Source organism: Lineus longissimus, chromosome 4, assembly GCF_910592395.1.
Source record: "Lineus longissimus chromosome 4, tnLinLong1.2, whole genome shotgun sequence".
NCBI classification, from domain to species: Eukaryota; Metazoa; Nemertea; class Pilidiophora; order Heteronemertea; family Lineidae; genus Lineus; species Lineus longissimus.
In genome coordinates, this window is record NC_088311.1 from 21,519,284 (window position 1) to 21,539,612 (window position 20,329).

The following is a 20,329-nucleotide window of genomic DNA, read 5'->3' on the forward strand; positions in this document are numbered from 1 at the left end:
TACTGTAGTCTTCTCTTGACTGCATCGTTTACTTTGAATTTGTTCAATAAATTTTTATTTCATTTTTAAGATTGACGCATTTTGATTGAAACTTCATGGTTTACATGTACCTCAGCGCCAATCGTATGGGAATTTGCATTATAAGGTACTGGTTCTTAAGGTACCTGGGGTATGTTGTAACAAAGTTTGACGATATTGAGCTGATCAACACCACTGGTGCTGTATCCATAGACATTCTGACAGGAGCAATCAAGACACGTTATTGAGTTAGGTCTATCATCGCCACTTCATCTGAACATGCTGTGCGTGCTCTGCCACTTTCATTACATTCCACACTCAGACTGTCCCGAAGGTGGTGGCACATTGATTTTTACCACGGCTGACGACAAGTACAAATCTTGTTACCAATACTGGCAGTAGTCGGGATGCCCATAGAGTTGTTTTAACCCTTTTGAATTGAGGGGCTAATATTCAATATTAACCATTTGCAGTAAGTTAAAGCGAAAGGTCAAAAATTGCTGCAGAATTGATTGTTTTCAGACATTTTGCTACATTGACCTCTCTAATCAGGACACCTCCCTATTAAGAACAGCACTTCTCAGTCCCACCCTGTGTCCTTACTAGTGAGGTTCTACTGTATTTCGTACAAAGTGTGATAAAGACACAGAAATAATTTTCTGTAAAAAATCATCAGCTAGGTTTCATGATATCAGTACATAGTCACTCATCGTGAATGCACTATCGCAGTGATCCTGGTCTGCCATATTTATAAAGTTCTCACATCCCTTGTGACTTCTACCAATTTCCCTTTTAAGCTGCAGGGATATTGTTTCATCTGTTTGTCCAACCGCCAGGATATTATTAATTCATGGAGCATGCACATTGAACCGTACTACTTTGTTACAATAGCTATGTAAATATTGAAATTTACTGTCAGTAGCTTATTTGTTCACTGTACCACTAGCTTGGATGGTGCTTGTGAGCATTGTTTAGGCTACACCAGTCAATAATTGTCGATTTTGTGACAAAAAACCCAGTTTTTATCATCTACAATGATGTGTTGCTGGTTGGGTGGGACAGTAACACCAACACTAACAGACCATTTTAACAAACTACATGCACCATGACCAGCCAGTTTCAGCTCGAATTAGAGAAGTCAGTATCGGCGTGGTATTTTGATTTGCTGACTCATTGATTGATAATTTTCTAATTTCAGCGTTTTAATTATTTGCCATCCTCACCCCGAGTCAACTCAATATACCAACTAGAAAAAATATCGAGGTTTACACGAGTAATTTTGAAATGCCACTGCAGCATACCTTCTTTTCTGGCCCCCTCTTTATAATCCTTGTATCTGATCTAATATTTGTCCCCCTGGCCCCTGAATATTTTATACCACGCATGATCTATGTGTTTGCCACATCTGTGGTTTCTGTTGAGGGTCAAACAGTTGTGCGCTATGCTAGATATGAATGTCGATAGCATGTACAGTGTTCTGCTATCTAGTGTCTGGTATCTAGTGTCTGGTAATGGTCCCCAGGGTTATGAATATTTAAATGGCTTACATGACATCAGTTTGTTTAAAAACCTTGTATTGTAAGGTACAGTTTGTTTGCGGCATCTCGGAAATAAAAGAATATGGTAATAATGCAAACTGAAGAATTTTTCTTCTTATGAAAACACAAAAGATTAACATTATCTCAGTTGGTCTGAGTCATAATACCACCATACACAAATCATTTTCAGTTAACGGCAATTTGCTGGAAAAAAACTTTTTTGATACCAGGTTTTATTGACTTTGGGTGCGATATTGATGAGCAGTGTAATTTTGCAGTTGAAATGGCACCCGTAGTAATAGTCATCATAATGATTATTGTCAACTAACAGTTTTATATTGTCATCAAACTGTTAGTTGCTATCAGTGATGTGCCAGTGGGAATTGCTCTGGTTGGGACGGTATTGTGTCAACATTGTGGTTAGTCGGGCAGTTTTATCTAAGGGGTACACTGTGAGTGTTCGTAAAGTACGTGGGTCAGGAAAATAGAAATGCAGTTTTACACAATGCCATAGTGCAGTTTTCATGCATGCAACTTGGTATGTATAGTATCTGTATATTGTCTACACAATGGCAATGTTAAAATATGGATTTAGTACCTTGTGCAATTAGAAAATGTTATCTAATTCAGTTGTACATCCAGATGAAACTTTGATGGTATGCAACATTGTTTTAAAACCCTTCATTTTCTGAGGGGTCTTTTGTGAACTATGATGATCTATCTGATACCAAAGCAGTCTCCGGCTGAGGTAATGATTTTTGCCACAAACCATCAGCAAGAAAATGCACATTGTTGTATTTTGCCGATCCCGGTTCATTTTGTGTTGACTAATTGCATCTCTTGTGTTATTGCAGGATATGAGACTCCGGTGAATAATAATGCCAAGTACATGTAAGTATCACATAAATTAGTATTCATTAACGAACCTGGTGCTGTTCACTTGCCTAGACATAAATTACTTTGCTGATGGATTGAATGCTTGTAATGCAAGTACATAAATTCGTAGCACTTGATATCATGATATCATGATGTTTATTTTGCAGAGATGTCTGAAGAAAGTGAAATGCTCTAGCCTCACCAATCCAATACCATTTCTATTTTCAATAAAGTAAAGATATTATGCACTTGGTTGTTAGGTGTCATTCAAAGGTTCAATTTGGATCTTGGCAACACTATAGTTGTCCAATGGTCATATCGGTGTGCTAGTAATTATTGAAGCAGTCTTGTTGGCTCACCATAGGGGAGTCTATACAACACCGCAGTGTCCGTCGTCGTCATCGCCGCTCGTCGTTGTCGTTGCCGCTCGTCGTCGTCTCCTGTTTCAAAAACAGTGGCACGTTTCTTAACCGCTAGAGCTATGAACTTGATTGAATCTAGAATATCAGTTATCCTGCACAGAAAATAACAATTAAACACAGAAAATATTTTCATTGGGAAGAGTGCAAGTCCAGCAGCCACAGTTAACAAATAGTACGACACTGAATAGATGAGTGGCTGTGGGGAAGATGGCTTGAAGGAAGTTGTTTATCCCTAGGCGTGTCCTTGACCACAAAGTGATATTTATACTGCTCTAGCTTACATAAGATACTTTTTGTAGTAAGAAAACTTTCTTTAACAGCAAGAGAAAGCCTGCAATTCTGTCAACCGACAGTATTCTATTCGTTACATTTGCCATTGCTCATTTGAATGCTGTGCAACCCTGAATATCATCAGTAAATGATGTCCAAACTCTCTTGAACATTCATTCATGTCATTGCTGGCCCAGCGTGTGACTATTAATATGAAGTGTTTGCATGGTCTCTTTGATAACATGCAGAGTCTCTTGATCTTTTCTAATCATGTGTTAGTTAGCAATTGGCAGTCTATTGGAGTATTGACCTGACCACTTGAGCAGTCCATTCAAAGAGAAACGATATTGACCAGGATATTATCCGACATTTTCTGCTCCTGGACCTGTTTTGATCTATACAAGGTCATAGTTACCATGCAAAATGATACATTTCAGCATTTGTTTCTGGCTTTCTTTATGCTGTGTTTTTCCATGTGATAGAAGCCTACGTCTTCTCTAATGACAGGCAGCCTGGTGTACAACTGACACTGTTTCACAAAAGACGCTTGTAAATCTCCGACTGGGTCCTTTCACAAAATACAATATCGTGTCCACAGTGACAATGACAACCCATTTGACCTGGTGTTTGATGAGTCTAATCTAATCTTATTCCATCACCACAGCAGTTTTACATTTGGTCAACGCTCTTGAGAATCGTTAAAAACCCTCTTGGAGAGTATTATCTGAGATCAATTGCTCAACTCGCAGAGTCTATAGCGGATAAATCGGATGAGACAGGGCAGGAACTTGATGGGCGTATTAGCCAAGTGTTAACGATTGACGGGATCTTCGAGCTCAATATCTAACATGTTGGATCATACAGTCTTTTGCCAAGGACCAAGAAGACCAAGTCTTGATATTGATTGAGATTATTAATGTGTGACAGGCCCAAACGGCAGAGTTACTTGTTGAAAAAAATTGTAATTGGACAAAATCATTGCTCCCATACTTGATCTATGACAGCTACCTTGATTTCTTTCCACTAAACTTCCTTATTTCAAATCACGTCATATACTGCTGCTGTGATGTGACAAACTGTCTGGAAAATTTGTCTGATTATTCACGCTGATTGCGACTGTATCGACCGGACTAATTGACATGCTTGGCAAGTTTGTCGTCCAATCATTCTTCATTCAAACCTTCAGCAACGCTTTATACAAATGTTACTTGAATTTGATGTGCTATGTGTACATGCTGGATTCGTTAGGGAGTCTGGTGCTGCAGTAATGAGTAATGGAGTGAAGCTTGTGAGAGGATTCCATCCATTGTAGCTGGCTGCTGTCAGCATCCATCGCTAGCTTCTGTCAGCATCCAGTGCTAGCTTATGTCAGCATCAAGCGCTAGCTTATGTCAGCACCCTTCGCTAGATTATGTCGGCATCCAGCGCTAGCTAATGTCAGCAGGGTCTTTTGCTCGTACTTGCATAAGCACCACTGTACAGGTACAAGGAACCTTGGTTTTATGTCTCATTTGAAACATGAATCTTTTTAAGGTAAGTGTCTTGCTCAAGGACACTGGGACGAAAAGCAATTATTCTTGTGAGAGTCAAACCCAGTACTACGCATCCTCTTGATTATGAGCCAGGCACTTATCACTATGGCACAGAATTCTCTGATTGCTTTGTTAGAACGAACATTGCCAAGGGCATCATCACGGCATCAGAGGGTCCACGCTAAGTCTTGCTCCCTTGGGTATGTTGTGTGTCACCTGATTGAGGGATTTGGGGATAATCCTGATTTGATTCTGCTTCCTATTTGTCCCTTACATCAAACCAGTCTATTCTTGGTGAGATGACTAGTCCCTTGACACACCAAACGGGTCAGTATCGTAATCTGCACTCGGTCATCCCATCCTCTGAGACTTCTAATGTTAGCGTTATGATCCAACTCCTGGATTAGATTTGAAAAGTCCCAGATGCTTCCTGATCAGACGTCCATTGACCAACTCTTAACAAATATTTCATTCTGTCCTGGTTATAAAAAGTGTCCCTCTTGTATCCCATTGATCATCACAATCAATATACTTTACCTATGCTAGGGGCTTGACCTTCTCGTCCCCGGTTTTGAAGCTGGCCTTTCCTGAGTGCCTCCTTCAATCCTTCAATTTGAGTGTATCGTCAAAACACCTATCATTGAGCACTATTTGTCACTTGGATTTGCAGAGCATACCCCTGGAGCATACCATTGTTCTGCCACACTTCTTCCCTAATTTAGCAAGTAATTGTTGTATACTCTCACTCTTCACCCCATTAATCCACTTCCCACCCCCACCTCCCCCACAACAATGCCATCGCACTCCCAGTCAGAAATCCCCAGTCATCAAATTACCATCCTGGGAATTCGTCAGACTCTCCATCAGTTTTGTGTCATCTGGCCGGTGCCACAAGCCTCGAATCAGCCACCCGTCTGGGTCATTAAATCCAATCAAGTCTTACGTCAAGTGCCCTGCAGGCTGGATGGCCAGCTGGACCGGCACCATGAAGTGCCTGGGGGAAGATGAGTCACGCCATTGTCCATTCATGTCCTAAGGAAACAATGTCGTTCTCTAACAACCTTGATAAAGTCATTATATAGCGAGTTATGGTTTTATTATCAGGGTGAGATTCTTTTGGGCCCATCATGATGCAAGATATTTAGACACCCTCCCTAGAATAGTCTTTTAGTATTTCCTATATTCATTGGTTTGATCTAAGTCATTTCATCCATTTTATGTTTACTACTACATCTTGTAAGAAATGTTAATAACATACGTACATGTACTTGTTGTAACCGAAGCTTTTCATGTAAATGGCATGAATTTGATTATTGGATGCCGAGATCTGGAGTTTTATCTACAGACAACATCATGCAGCTGGTGTGAAAAAATTATAAAGTTAAACAGACATCTGTTGGTGTTAACATGCTGTAGATGTTTAGCAGGATACATGCATTTCACATCTTTGAGGAGGATGACTGATTTTGATATTTTTTTTGGCTTTTGCACTTGTATTTTCTCTTGGGCTATGCCTGTGGCTTTGTTGAAAAGTGCCCAAAAATTGATTTTTCATAATTCAATGTTACTATCACGCTACAACTGTATGGATTTTCATATCAAGTACTACTTAACATTTTAACAGTTCAAAATCTAAGGCCAAACAAAGTAAATGTCTTGTTTTCGGTAACCTGACCGACCCATCCCAACCCTACTGCCCCCCCCCCTCCCCCCATCATAGTAATATCATCATTTTGGAGTCTGGTTTGATTTGGAATGTTACCGCAAATGAACACTCTTGGACACCACCAAAGTATACTATCACTGCGTCTAGTGGTTGGTAAACCTTTGCATCTACATGTAGGTTTGATTGAGGCATCCTGAATCTAAAAGTGTCCAATATATTTTGAAACACCCAGTACATGCACTTCACTTTCCCACTGCACTTTCATCACAATCCATAGAAGCTTTCTATTGATTGCACACTTGTTGCAATCTAAACCGCCAAGTTTTTTTAATATTTTGAACACTTCGTAATGCTGTTTGGTATGCAATGAGCAACAGCACCTGTGAAGAGAGTTTGATACGTGCATGGAATGCGTTATTTCATGCACTCATGGAATAGCTTATGTTTCACCCTTTTCAACCAAACTTCACCAGGAATAGGCAAATGAAATGATGACATTATCTCATCTTTGACTTTGTATGGGTTTTCCCATCTTCCACCAATAAAGCTATTCCACTTTGATGATCAGCAATATCTTTAACTCCCCTGCATGTATTTGAGACTTTGCGATTTCAGATCCTTGTGATTGTGTGTTAAGATGTAACATCCCATACTGCTGTTAACTTTTGCACAATTGTCATGAAATTTGACTTAAAATGTGAGTCTTTGCTCGAAGCACTTCAGAGTTGGCTGATAAAAGTGATACCTGAGGCTGTATAATGTAACATTGATAGGTTAAAATTTAAACCCACATCCTCTTAATAGTCAGGGCTGATCTAGTGCAGACATGACCACCATTACCCGAAACTATGCTTATCAAACTCGCTTCAAAAGTGTGATGCAGCTTTTAAACCAATATGAACTTTTGTCTCCCCAGCCACTCTGTGCTCTCACCATATATGCCAGTAAATCAAAGTTAAATCATGATGTTGAATCTGTTTATCAAATTTGTTCAAACCAATGCGAGCGATTGATAGGGTTGCATACATGATGTAATGTTTACAAGCAAACATCATGAATATTTCAAACATGGGGTTTTATTGAATGAGTTGATGGGATTTCTATGTACAATGTAGGTTGCTCTGACACTTGATGTGGCAGCTGTTCTTTTAAATGAAGACATCATCTGTCTTCTGCTCAGAATTAGTTTGGCTCTGTAGGATTGGACACTAATTCCATTGAAAGACATGGGCGTCATTAACAAGCTTCCAGCTACCTGACCTTAAAACAGAACGAAAAATCCCTTGACCACTGTGATGTTGACCGCCCAATGACTTTCTAATTCGATGTCATCTCAGCAGAGGATTACTGATTCCTGCATCTGACTGCAGTATCCCAAGGGTCAGCCCTAGACACTAAGTCAATAGAAAGCAAGATCAAACGTATCGATCCAATTGGTCTTTCTGTTTGCCATGGCTGATGTTAGTGAGATCAGTGGCTGTGAGAAACATCCTTCAAATACCCTGGGAGTCCAAAGATCTGTGGAAAAGAACTGGTCTGGAACGAATGGAAATTGGGGTGTGGAACTTGAGTGGCCTCATTCTGCAGAGGCTGAAGAGTATCACATGTCACTCATTGAGCTGGCATCCCCCAGGGAAAAAGAAGCAGGGGCGCAGACCACGCACAACCTGGAGAAGGTAAACTGAGGCAGAAGCGAGGTCCGTAGCCCCATACAGTAAATGTTTGAAATGGAGTCTCAGATCCTGTCAGTGTCTTGGTTTTGTGTCATCTTATTATCTTGTCTTCCTGTCGTGGTGGTGTCATACGAAGGTCAAGTAGACACTGCGATCAAGTGTCTGCTACTTATCTCATATAACATGGCTACTCTATTTGCGCGTTTCCTTGGAGATGAAGTTGTTAGCAGGAATTATTTTCTAATGCGAGCTCTTCTTTCTTAAAACAGAAATTCAGGTCAGAAATGATATTGAAGCTATTGAATACATAGCATCAAGACTCAATCAGACAAGTCATCATTAATTCTTGATAATATGAATATCAAGTTACGTTTTGCGATATTGTTTCGCCACGCTGTGTGTTACATAGCCATTTCTGTCATGATGTTAATTCTCATTAGAAAGTTGCGATATTACGCACGGTATGTTGATACAATATCGCTCAACTTTGCGTGTTGTTTTAAAAGAACAGTGAGATGATTTTATCATGAAGATTGACAACACTTAATTTTGCAAATCATTATTCCAAACAATCTAAGAAAATGATTTGTGTTCAACCAATACAACTTCACACGTTTAAATCTAAAACCTGTCACTTCCAAGATAGAATTATGGTAAATAAAATGAATGATCCTGGATAATGTGAAATAAACAAGCGATGATGGTTGGATAAGGCTGATTGATTGAATGGCTTTAACATAGAGAGTGGGGCCATCTTAGAACAGTTGGAACAACTACTATTGGTGCGTGCTTGCGATCGTTGTAGGATGATGCTGAAATCAGGACGGGGTTGTTGGGATAGTGTAAAATGCCCGATCACTGGTTGTTTCCAGCGATCCAAAGTTGTAAGTTATATGCTCTTGGTGAAAAGGTTGCTGAATATGTTGATTGAAGAGTTACAGTAACTGGGGCCACAAGTGAGTTAAAAAACGTTGATATAATGCAGGGTAAGTTAGAAAGCTGGTAACTTCCATACCTGTTGTAAGTTGTGGTGTTATGTCAGTAATACGATGTCAGGAAAATGAAATAAAGAGCTATCTTGTCACAACTCACTTCAATGTATTGAGTTGTTTCTTCCTTGATATAAAGCAGGGTGCCTCAAGTTGCGAACCTTGGTATCTGCCATTCCTGTTGTATGTTGTGCTTGTTATGTCTGGTATTAAAGTCTTAACGTGAATGGATCTTTAGAATGAATAATTACTGAGGTTCCATCATCTCTTCCATGCATTTGGTTCAGGAGATTGTAGAAATATTCAGGTAATCTTGATAGGCTCTAGAATGATTCGGACCTCATTTTACATGTTTAAGGAATCTGGTTTTCATATGTACAATTATCCCCGCATCTTGGGTTGGTCATTAGGAAATACATGAAATTCCTTTCTACGCTGCTTTTACTGCAGTATTTCTGGATGGAATCGCCCTGGGCAACTGGTGGTTGTATACTTCTCAAGGATAATTGCCTCTTTAGAGTCATCTAAACCCTACAGGAGCTTTAGTGTTGGTCAGAAAGAAGTAAAAAATTGAAATCAGGATAGTTGCAAGCAGGTGCCGATACAGATGGGGGCGCCCTGGGGTGTGTGTGTGCCACTAATTGGAGGAACTTCTCCGAAAAAAGGAAATGGGCATTTTCTCTGACTGCTTAGGGGGAGGTTAGTCTTGTTGTGGTTGTGGTGACTACATAACCCTGGCATCCCAATGTTGTGCTACCTGTTGCTCCACTAACTGGTAAATTCCCTGGCCTCCTGCCATCCATGTGGTTTCAACACTGTTCCTCTTCAAACCACACTTGTATAGTTTTCTTGGATGCAACCCATGTGTTATAATAATCTTCATTGCTTCCTCATTATTGAAATAAGTCCACGTCTGTTATGCCAAGTGCAACAGAGGAAAAGTTGAGCTTTCATCTTCTAAGATCTTCTTGACTTGAATAAATGGTAAGTTATGGTCTTCACTCTTTCTCCTATCACACATAGGTCTAATTGTAATCCGGTGAAATGAAAAGTGAGCGTTAAAAACCCTAGATCTCATCTGGACGTTCCTTCTTCTTCTCTTGAAAAAGTACCATCTTCCATCTTCCTCTGCGTTAACTCTTAAGGGAGTATGGTATGATTTCACCTACGTGGTTGTGTTGTGAATTAAAAACTAGCCGACATTGTTGCTAACATGTAGGTTCACCGAACTAAGCTATCGGCAAGGTAATGGTAAGATTAGTGTTCGAGCTGTTTACCCGAAATACAGCAGACGATTTACGACATGTTTTTTAAATGGGTGTTACATTAGACCAGAATAGACTGTTACATCAGTAGGTAAACATGAACTGCTAAGATGTATGTTATATTTGTAGAATATTCGATTCTTTCTTTAACCTTCTCTTCTCCAGATCAAAAAGAAACATCTCTTAGTATAGTTTGAAACGCATCGTTGGGATTGGTGTGCAGCCAGGAAAAATACTAGACTGAAGGGCCAACAGAGTAATTAGGGGCGTTACCATACCAAGCTGGCAGCTGCCGGTCACCTTCACCAAATTCCACAGAAAAGTGCCCGTAAACAAAAAACTTTGGGCCGCTGTGAACTTTTGTGATGAGCTAAAGAATTGCTCATCTGTGGCTAAAACCAGTTATCGGTGGGTCTGATGTTGATGGCTCGTTGCAGGGCTCAACAATTCGTTGCAAGATACAGCCCCAAAAATATCTTGTTTGTGGGGCGCTTAAATTTCTTTTGAAGGAGAATTCCAAACTAATTACTACGATTTGAGTTTGTGATTGACTGTTGGAGTGAGCTTAACAGACGTCACATCAATCATCCTTCAATTAGATCAATAATAATCAAATAATTACGCACCCAATCATATCCTATGTTGCTGCTCTGATGATTCTGTAAACATGCTTGGCTGGATTCCCTTGGTTCAGTTTCTACAACCTGACCTTGATATGAGCAATGAGGTACTGTCACCCACCAAATTTTCGGGAATCGCGAAAATTTCTCCAAAAATAAAAACGCACAATGTCTATTTTGATTTTCACGATTTTTGTGAATCTTAGTCTTTCTGTCAAAACAGGCTTTGATTCAGTTCCAGAATCAGGAAATTTTGTATCTTTTACCAATTGTGGAACTTCCACAATCGTTTTGTTCTGCCCATCATGGTTTAGTGTCTTGGTCAATATGTTGACATCAAAGTCTTGCTCCGCGATTGTGGACCAGGTTGATTCTGATCGGTCCGTGACTGTAATCAGCAGAATTTGATTAATCATGAATGAACATCAATGAGATTGGATTAATTGGAAATTATCACGTAGAAAAAATTCAGATTTGATTTTCATGGTCCATTTGAGCAATCAAGGGAGTGTTTTTGGTAACATTCCAATGCCATAGATTGTATTTGCTCTTCTTTGTCGACTCTATACATTGCACATTCAAGGGAAGGGGCACTTCCTATCGAATGACCTGGTGTTGTCTTCCTTCATAGCCCATTATGGATCTTTTGCAAGCTGAGATAGCAGATTGCCAATGCCAGACAACAGTGCAGACACCAGTAGCGTACATCCTACAAAACTGTCGCCTGCATCAAGATTTGTAACAGAAATTCTGACCTGCAGACACCAATGTTGGGGACAAACTGTGCGGAACACAGCAGGACCTCGAAACGACAAGCTGCTTCATCTCCGCCACAGGACTGAAGTTTGGTTAATGCAAGTAGCTCTTCGTTTCTTGTACCCCCCTCCTCAAGGGTAGTTAAGGTATCACCACTAATCTTTGCTGATGCTTGAGTAGTATTTATTTTTCCTTTAGTGAAAATTTGGCGAAGCTGGAAAGAATAAGGATGCTAATGTGTCGATGTCTTGTCGAACATACACCCTTACCCAGTGAAATTCGTCCGGTTACTTTATATAATGGTGACAACTGATATATTGTTGATGGTGATGTCTTGACGAAAGAAAAAGTAGCATTGGTGAAAAAAGGGTGATGCTTGAGCCTTAAGATGTCGTTATAGGGTGATAAGGTGTCGTACCCTTGAGGAGGGGGGGGGGGGGGGACAATACACGAATTGATACTTGCATAAATGCAGAAGAAGGAGAAGAAGAAGAAGAAGCAAGCTGTGATGAGTTGGATTTGGGTGATCCTTTGGTAGCCTGGTCAGTCTTCCAAGATACTCTTGAGATTCCACCACAATCAAGGGATGGGCTGCTTCCATCTGAGTGACCTGATGAGGTGAACTCATTATTGAGTAGGTTTAATGGTGCGGAAAATCATGAGATTAACTTGATTGGCTTGGCTAGGAATACTTGGCGGGAGAAATCGGCCGTATTTTGTGATGTATGGTCAAAGTTTTATTTGCAGTCCATCTTCTTGTGGCAGGCCTTGGATTGTTTCTGAAATACATTCAATCAAAGAGTATATTTTAGGAACAATAGAAAGGCCTGTCGTGCATTTCTTCACCAACCATTGGCAGGAGACCCCGGCAATGGGAAATTTTGGTAGTTGGTTAAAAGTCAGTCAATGTCCTTGATGAAGTCAGACTATTTGCCGGTAATGAAGGAGCCCTGATGTCTTGTAGCAGTCCTAAATTGGATGGCCGCATCTGCTTTGCTCACAGGTTGATGGTGGTCTTATTCGTTGTAGATTTGACTGGAAGTTCCCCTACAGGTCTTTTCATCTTATCCATCTATGGACAGCCTTCTTTAGCCCTTCAATCACTGAACACGTTATTGGCTTTCCTGTGGTAGCCACTGCCAGACGTGCACTATCCGGAGAAAGCTGTTGGTCATAAGTGGACAATGCCTTGACCAATGATAGCAACATTAGAGGGTATTTGAAGACCAATCAATTGTAGTCTCTAATCTGGCCAAGAACTGTGTCTTGTCTTTCTGCGCATTCACAATCACAGTTCGGCAGTGTAGGTTCCTTCTTGTTCATCATGTCCATCTTTGTGTAGCTTTCTTTAGTCCCTCAATCATCGCGGCAATTATTGGCTCTTTGGGGGAAGCCACTCTCCTGAGAAAGCTGTTGGTCGTAATTGGACAATGCCTAGATCAATGATAGCATTGTTGAGTAGTTGAAGATCAATCATCTGTTGCATCTCTATTAACTTGTCAAAAACAGTGAAGACATTTTGTGGTGCTAGCAGCTGCAAGAAGATTGAACATAATTACCCATGGTAGAACAGTGTTTCTTCCTCTTGGTCAGAGTGGGGGATGGAAACCAGACAGCAGTCATCAAATGCTGCCTCAAAGTCAAGAACATCCCCCTATTTTCCTTCTCCTTATCTCAATGGAGTTGCTGAGGTTTGCCAGAGTGAGTAAACTCATGGCCTTCCAAGTGTAAATTATGGATGCAATTCTAACTTGTTGAAGCATCATAACATGGCTGCATCGACAAATTGTATGAAAAAAACTCCATCCAGCTCATCTAAAAAGAGTAATAACAAATGTTTTGCTGCTTATTCAATCTCTGCCTGTATCGAATTTTGTGCAGTTCGTTGACATTTTCATCAAAATGAACAAGTGTTTGCCAAGTATGTTTGGTTTTACGAAGAAACAACTGCTTCACGCAGCGGAATTGAAGGTCGCTCGATGCCAATATCTGTAACATATTTTACCACTCTCTCAATTAATTAACTGTTAGGAAATATGTGAAGCAATGGGGGAGTCGGTGCATTTTTGCCACATCCTGGAAACCTTAGATTTGTTGCGCCAAATTAATTCTGCAGATCGCGTAGAAAAAAATTTCTTCCGGTTTTTCTGATCCAAAATTATGTTTTTGTGATTTTTTTGCTAACTGATACCATTTCTCTAGCCCCCAAGATAAACTCCTGCAAAAATTTGGCAGTTAGTGGTCATTTTCCCAGCCTAGTGATAAAAAGTCTTAAGTTCGTGTTGTTGAGATGTCTCATCATTGTAGCAGAAAATGAGAATACGTTTCTAGCATTTATAAGTAGTCGATAAGAAACCATGTTTTTGTATTCAAAGAGTGGGATATCTAACTGCTGTATAGTACTTATCCTGACTTACGAAATCTATATCCATGTATAATGGATCCACCAGTTGACACAGAAAGCCGTAACATTGGCTAGTCTGCTCGCTACTTCAAACACTATGCCGCTCCACGTGTGTGTATACAGTACAGTGCTATGATGTAATGCATGATGTGTACGCTCAGGGAGTAATCGGGAATGGCAACCGTTCTCCTGTCCCGTTATAGAATCGGCGTTCATCATCAAGCAGTCAGAAGATCAATAGGATATTCTGCAATCTTCTCCTGGGTTTTCTAATTACGACATATTGGATGAGGTTCTTTTCACTTCATAGTTCCCCATTACTCTCGGCGGCACGCTAACTACTTCTGGCCTGGGATTGAGTCTGGCTTACTAACCCACTAACCACTGAGGAGGTTTGACAGTGGTTTCAAATTTAACTGGATTAATATATTCTGTTTAGGGACGTGTTGTGATCAGTGCAAGTTCCGATGAGCATTGTAACTGCCAGTGCCAGTGATTCTGTACCGGTACGAGCCTGGCCACCTGGCCTTCTAACACAAGTTTGACAGTGGTGCCACATTTGACTGGATTGAAAGATTGTATTAGAGACATGGACAGTGATTATTGCAGATTCTGCTGAGAGGTTTAACAGCCAGTGATGCTGTACTAGTACTAGCCTGTGACAACAAACCTGGCTTACGACCATTCTACATGTAACATAGATCACTCATTAGAGTTTACCATAGTATTGTTTCTAGCCTGTCATGTCAAATCTGGATTACCAGCCCCGTAATCACTATAAGCAGGTCGGACAGTAATGTCAAATTTTACGGATCAATGTTACAGATTCTGTTATGCATTGAGTGACAAGAACGTTTTTGCTGCCAGTGCTACCAGCCTCCGATAGCAAATCTGGATTACATTGAACAAACTTGACAGCTTTGCCAAATTTGTCCGCCTCATGAATGATAAATTACATTAGGCATTGGGTGACCAGTGCAAAATCATTCTCACCTGCCTCTGGAAATGATGTGATTCTCTGGATTTCCTGCCAACTGGGGCACCTGACTTACAGAATCTTACTGCTGCTGATATCTAGCTGACATTGACTTAGGGTCCATCGCTGCTCAGAAAGTGGTGTTTTCACTGGATTTCAAGGCTTCTTTACCGAAAAATAAGGTTAATATTACCTGTCTATATTAGTGTTGATGTTTCAATGCTTATGATGACAGCCATCGAAGGGTGCTAAGTGTTCTAAATTGCTTTTGGAAACATTTTGTATTTTCTCGTGTTTCGCCCATTAATATTGGAGTCTGGATCTTTTAAAGAGAAGATCATCCGTTGCCATGGCTCTGGACGTTTTGTCAGTTATGGGCAAGATAACTGGCGCCAAATCTGTCTAGCCTTCATTTGGAAATAGTGTGATGGCTGTTGTTTGGTATTTTGGTACTCTGCTGATTGGGGAACATCTGTGCATTTGGAATCTCTTAGCGTGATCGGTCTTGAAGTATCCCATGTGATTGATAATGAAAGTGTGGTCATTTCGTTATTTTTCGAGATGGAGTAATTGCCATTAAGAACAAGGCACCCCTTGCTTCCATTTCATCTGCCCTTCCTTGGACCTGCGTGGGTGTCATGATTGAATTGTAGAATGAAAATTCTTCTGGGTCTTCTGTAGCATCCGGTTCTTTATCAAAACTGGAAATTTTATCCTCCTCCATTTCTGACTAAGGGTATCATGGTTACCATTGCATGTCACGTTATTCAAGACATCTGTCATCGATGTGAAGCGCACCCAGATGATCAGCTCTCGTTCCACTTGTTGGCTCCGTTTGTCACGCCAAAAGAACATTACCTCAGAAACTTTGACAGCAATGCCAAGTTAACTCAAATAGATTTATCATCAATTCTCTAAGGATCACTGAACACTGCTATGATCTATTAAGCTGGAAAAAATCCCTTTGCTTACGCAGCCAATGCTGAAGTCAGCTTGGTTTGCAGTGACTTCGACTTCTATTCAGTTTTGCGGGTCGTTGGTTTCCCTTCCCTTCCCTTCATCCCCCCTGGCCTGTCAGATCTTTATCTGCTTCCGACATAGTCCACAGGAGCAATAAACCTGAGATACAAGTTACTGTCATATGACGGAAGTGCATCCTGACAGTGATGTACTTGGCCAATCCTCTGGCTGGATCATTTCTTGTTGGTGTGTTGTTGAGGTGTTGATGTAATGTATCGCTTCCTCTCTGCTTGGTGATAAAACAGTGTCAATGACAGCAGCATCCTTGGATATGTCATGATATAACTGCATCATTTACTCACTTTGTTCCCACTTTGTTGCTATACGTACCGCTGTTTGGCCCATATACACACACTGGAAGAATGGGTCAATAGCCTGTTTGATATATTGTTTGTGCAACGAGATCTATGACCGCTGCAGTCGGACATGCAGGCAGACTAATATGGTCTCGATTGAAGGAAGTGATAGTAGTCAGGATATGAGATGCTGCAGGATAATGCAATGACAATATGTAGTAGACTCTTCTCTTAGACTTATGACATTCAGGGAGCTTTCTCTAGTTCCAGTGGACTCCACATTTGGCAGCTACTTCCAGTGGAGAAGGCAAGCGCTCCTGTCACCTTGTTGTTGCATTGTTAATGTTATAACTGGCCCATGGCTCTTAGTCTCCCTTAATCTGTCAATGGAAAAGTCACCTCATCAACTTCACAAAATACCATGGCCCATGGATCTGATCTGTGATGTCTCCTTTGGGAACACAAAATGAAACTCATCAATGATAGATGTAGCTGGCTTACGAAGTGGTCATCCAAGAGTGATATACAATTGATGGTCATTTAGGTCCTGGCATATCCCACACGATATGCCACCGGTAATGCATCGTGAGTATGGTCTTAGCCGCTTCCTGCTATGAATGATGCTTTTGATTATGGGTCTGCGTTAGATATGCTTCTACTTCTTTGTCATTCTCAGAAGGTATTGGTGTCTTCTTATCAATCGGGTTTCGTCTGGGTAACCTTTCTACCACAAAAGATTCTGAATTTCATCATTACTCAAACATCTTCTTCGGGGCCTCATTTCAGGCAATCTCATTTCCTCAAGCTTTCCTCCCAGGTTATATTAAAAACCAATTGAAGCTTCTGCAAAATTGAACAATGGTTTCTCTGGAGGTTTATAAAATGAGCAATGGAAATTCCATAGCTGTCTTTCTAAAACCTGCAGTTTCTCATGATTCTGCAATGACAATGATGTTGGTTCAGTACAACTGATTTTTGACAGGAAAGGAAAGCATTTTTTCCATGGAGGTGTTCCCAAATATATATGTTTGCTTGATCAATACGGGACTTGCCGCTTTTGTTAAAACGACAGCCTTTGCGGCCAAAAAAAATTGTGTTTTCGGTACAAATAACCACTGACATGTGACAAATTGAGCCTTGCGTGACATCATGCAACACTCAATTTGTTGTGTGACAGGTCCGAAAACACAATATTTTACGCTGCTGTCACTGTAGTCAGGTCTTAAATGAAAGCAGCATGACCTTTCTTGCTATTCTACACATCCAAATTGATTGCAAAACTCTAGTCAGTCTGTTGAAATAGGAAAAATATCATTTTCACAGGTAGGAAATCAAAGAACGATATTTGTGATAAAATGTTCTCGGATTCATCCTCGGAACTTGTAACGTGGTGTTATCAAGAAATTATTGAACATGTTGAGTGAATCCTGTGTTGTGTTCAAAAATTAAGAAACTCATTCCGTTCAGTAACGACTTGAACTCTTCACAAATTGAATTCAGGATTGAGATTTAAAGGTGAAGTTATTGAATTATAGTAAAGCGTCGGCTAATGGATGTCTTGGGTATGCTCTTGGCGTGATTAAAAGTATCATCCTAAACTATTGATGTGCTGTTTTCTGGTATCTTTCTTGAAAATATTGATGTAGATTTTGATAGTGAAGACCAATCTAGAACATGTGGAAATTGAAAGCCAGAAAATGGAGATTTTGTGGAGGTATCTATGACTACTTGACATGTATTTGAAAAGTGTATGGATTCTCCTGGATGAGTATAATATCCGAGTATAAGGAAGGGAGAAGGGTCAGTCTTAAATCGATTGATATCTGTTTTCCTATAGGAACAAATTACGTCTGTCAAACATATTAGTGTATACCCACAGGTACACTTTGTCCCTTTAAAGGTTAATGGGATCGCAAGAAGAAAACCCAACGAAATTCTAATGTCTGGAATATTAATTATTATGTACTCTGGCTCCATGGACTATCAAGGACTATCAGCATTACTCAAACAGAAATCTTCTTGAACGATAACTTCTTTTAGGTTATTAACGAACATGGACAAATAGATTTGCAGATATCTCGCTAATTGCAAATCCATTGCCAAAACATTGAGAACGCCTGCCAAAATGTTTTCCTTACGTTAATCCCGCCTCACTTCGCCAAGACTAAACCTCGCTTCCAGCTGGAATATCTCATCTCGGGATAACTTGATTACGTCATTGTAAGTGAGAACAGTAATTAGCCGCAATCATGATTAACTGCGGCCAAATGATCGGATCGAATACGTACAGATACTCGTCAAGTTTCTATAACTCTTTCTATACAGGTGACAACATGGTCACTTGTGAAAAACGTTCCGCGCTGAAGAAATCTTGCAGTGAGGGGGCGGCGCCTTCTGCTGGGTAAGTTGGTTACTGTGATATTTTGCATTGCTTGTTCCATTCCTGAGTGCTTGCTGATGATATCTGTGACCTGATGATTGTAAAACTCATATGAACTTCTGAGTTGATTTTTAGTGTGATGATATTTTAACTTTAGTTGGAGTTTGAGATTTGAGTGCTCTCTCACCCATTATGTCCTCATGTTGGCCTTCAGGTGCACGCGTCTTGGTTCACTTGTCATGAAGTTACAAGAGTCTGAGTGGCATGTTTTAAAAGTGAATTTTCTGATTTCTCTCTTTGTTAGTTTTTCTCGTTTTTAAGCATCTTATACATCCCTACCTTAGAATCAATCTACCTTTAACAGTGCTTTTGCATTTCACATTGCTTTCAACCTTTTGTCTCTCTACGCATTACTAATAAATATCACCATTCAAACCATATAAACTAACGTCAACTTGTGACACCACATCACATTCTTGAAACTTGCCTGTAACAGATTTCATGCATGATCTGGTTGTGACGTAATCCAGCGTGCTGTGGTTGATAATTGATATCCGCTTATCAACTCTATACATGGAAAAAAGACTTCAATTCTCGTTTGCCTTCTATCAAATCTCTCCTTCTCCCCAATTCTTTAAATTCACTTCAAATATCGTGATATTTGCTTGGCTATGTTTAATCAAAATTCTGAATTGCACAACCCGTTTGCATACAGCCATGCAATTTCCTCGGACTACTTATTTGCATTTCAGAGAGGCTTGTTTACCATTTTTCATATTACTTGCTCGATATTGCATTGAAGTTTTCGGTCAATATGTAACGTGCACATCTTTCTAAATCTGGTTTGCATTGGATGCTTACCATTAGTTTAGTTGACCATAAGATTGGAGGTTAACCAACAGTGTAGAATTTTTCAAAGAAAGCTGGATCCTATTCAAACATCCCATGGCTTGAAAAAAGAAACAATAATCATAAAAAGTTACAAATACAACCTCGAGCGGAAGTTGGTAATGGGATTGCAGGTGTTTGGCCAGATTCCGTGGAGTGAAGAAACCTTACCGGTTAGTACCAGATGGTTCGTGTTGTTCTTGAATTCTTGAGGTAACAGTGATTAGCATTGCATTTTATAGGTCAGCTTAGATGGTGTTCTGTGAAATGTGGTTAAATCACCGAGTTCGAAAAGACGACAGATACATTGAAGTCTTGTTGACTATATTGTAACTCATTCGGAAAACTTCATGTGATGTGGAAATCACATCTAACTTTCCACTGCAAAATAATTTTTTCAATGGGAAAAGCTCAATAGGCAGTATTCAGTATGCAGATTTGAGCAGAAGTTGGAAATAGGATTGCAGGATCAGTCTATCTGTACAAGATGTTTGTTGTATTCTAGAGTTCTTGAGGTAATGGTGATTATAGCTGGGAATCTGACGGTGCTAATGTGATGGACAGGCATGAACTTAAGATCTATTCAAGCTACCTGACGAAACTTCTTGCGCAAAGTTTTTAGTAACAACACAAATTAGTTTAAATGTAGATTGGATGGTGGTCCACGAACCTGCTGAAATCAGGTTCAGAGCAGGGTGTCAGGAATTCTAGGTGAGATATTTGATGGTGGGTGCCAACTA

The 20,329-nt window shown here is 40.1% G+C and overlaps 1 protein-coding gene across 4 annotated transcripts in view; it reads left to right on the plus strand.

Moving 5' to 3' along the window:
• The window catches only part of LOC135486682 (uncharacterized), a 78,797-nt gene that overhangs the window by 2,471 nt on the left and 55,997 nt on the right, over positions 1–20,329 (plus strand). For 3 of the 4 annotated variants that reach the window (XM_064769690.1, XM_064769693.1, XM_064769692.1), the window contains exon 2: positions 2,411–2,447. In XM_064769690.1, the coding sequence (XP_064625760.1) occupies positions 2,411–2,447 (37 nt within the window). Of the gene's footprint in view, positions 1–2,410; positions 2,448–18,646; positions 18,723–20,329 lie in introns of all 4 variants that reach the window. The other variant, XM_064769691.1, reaches the window with a different exon arrangement.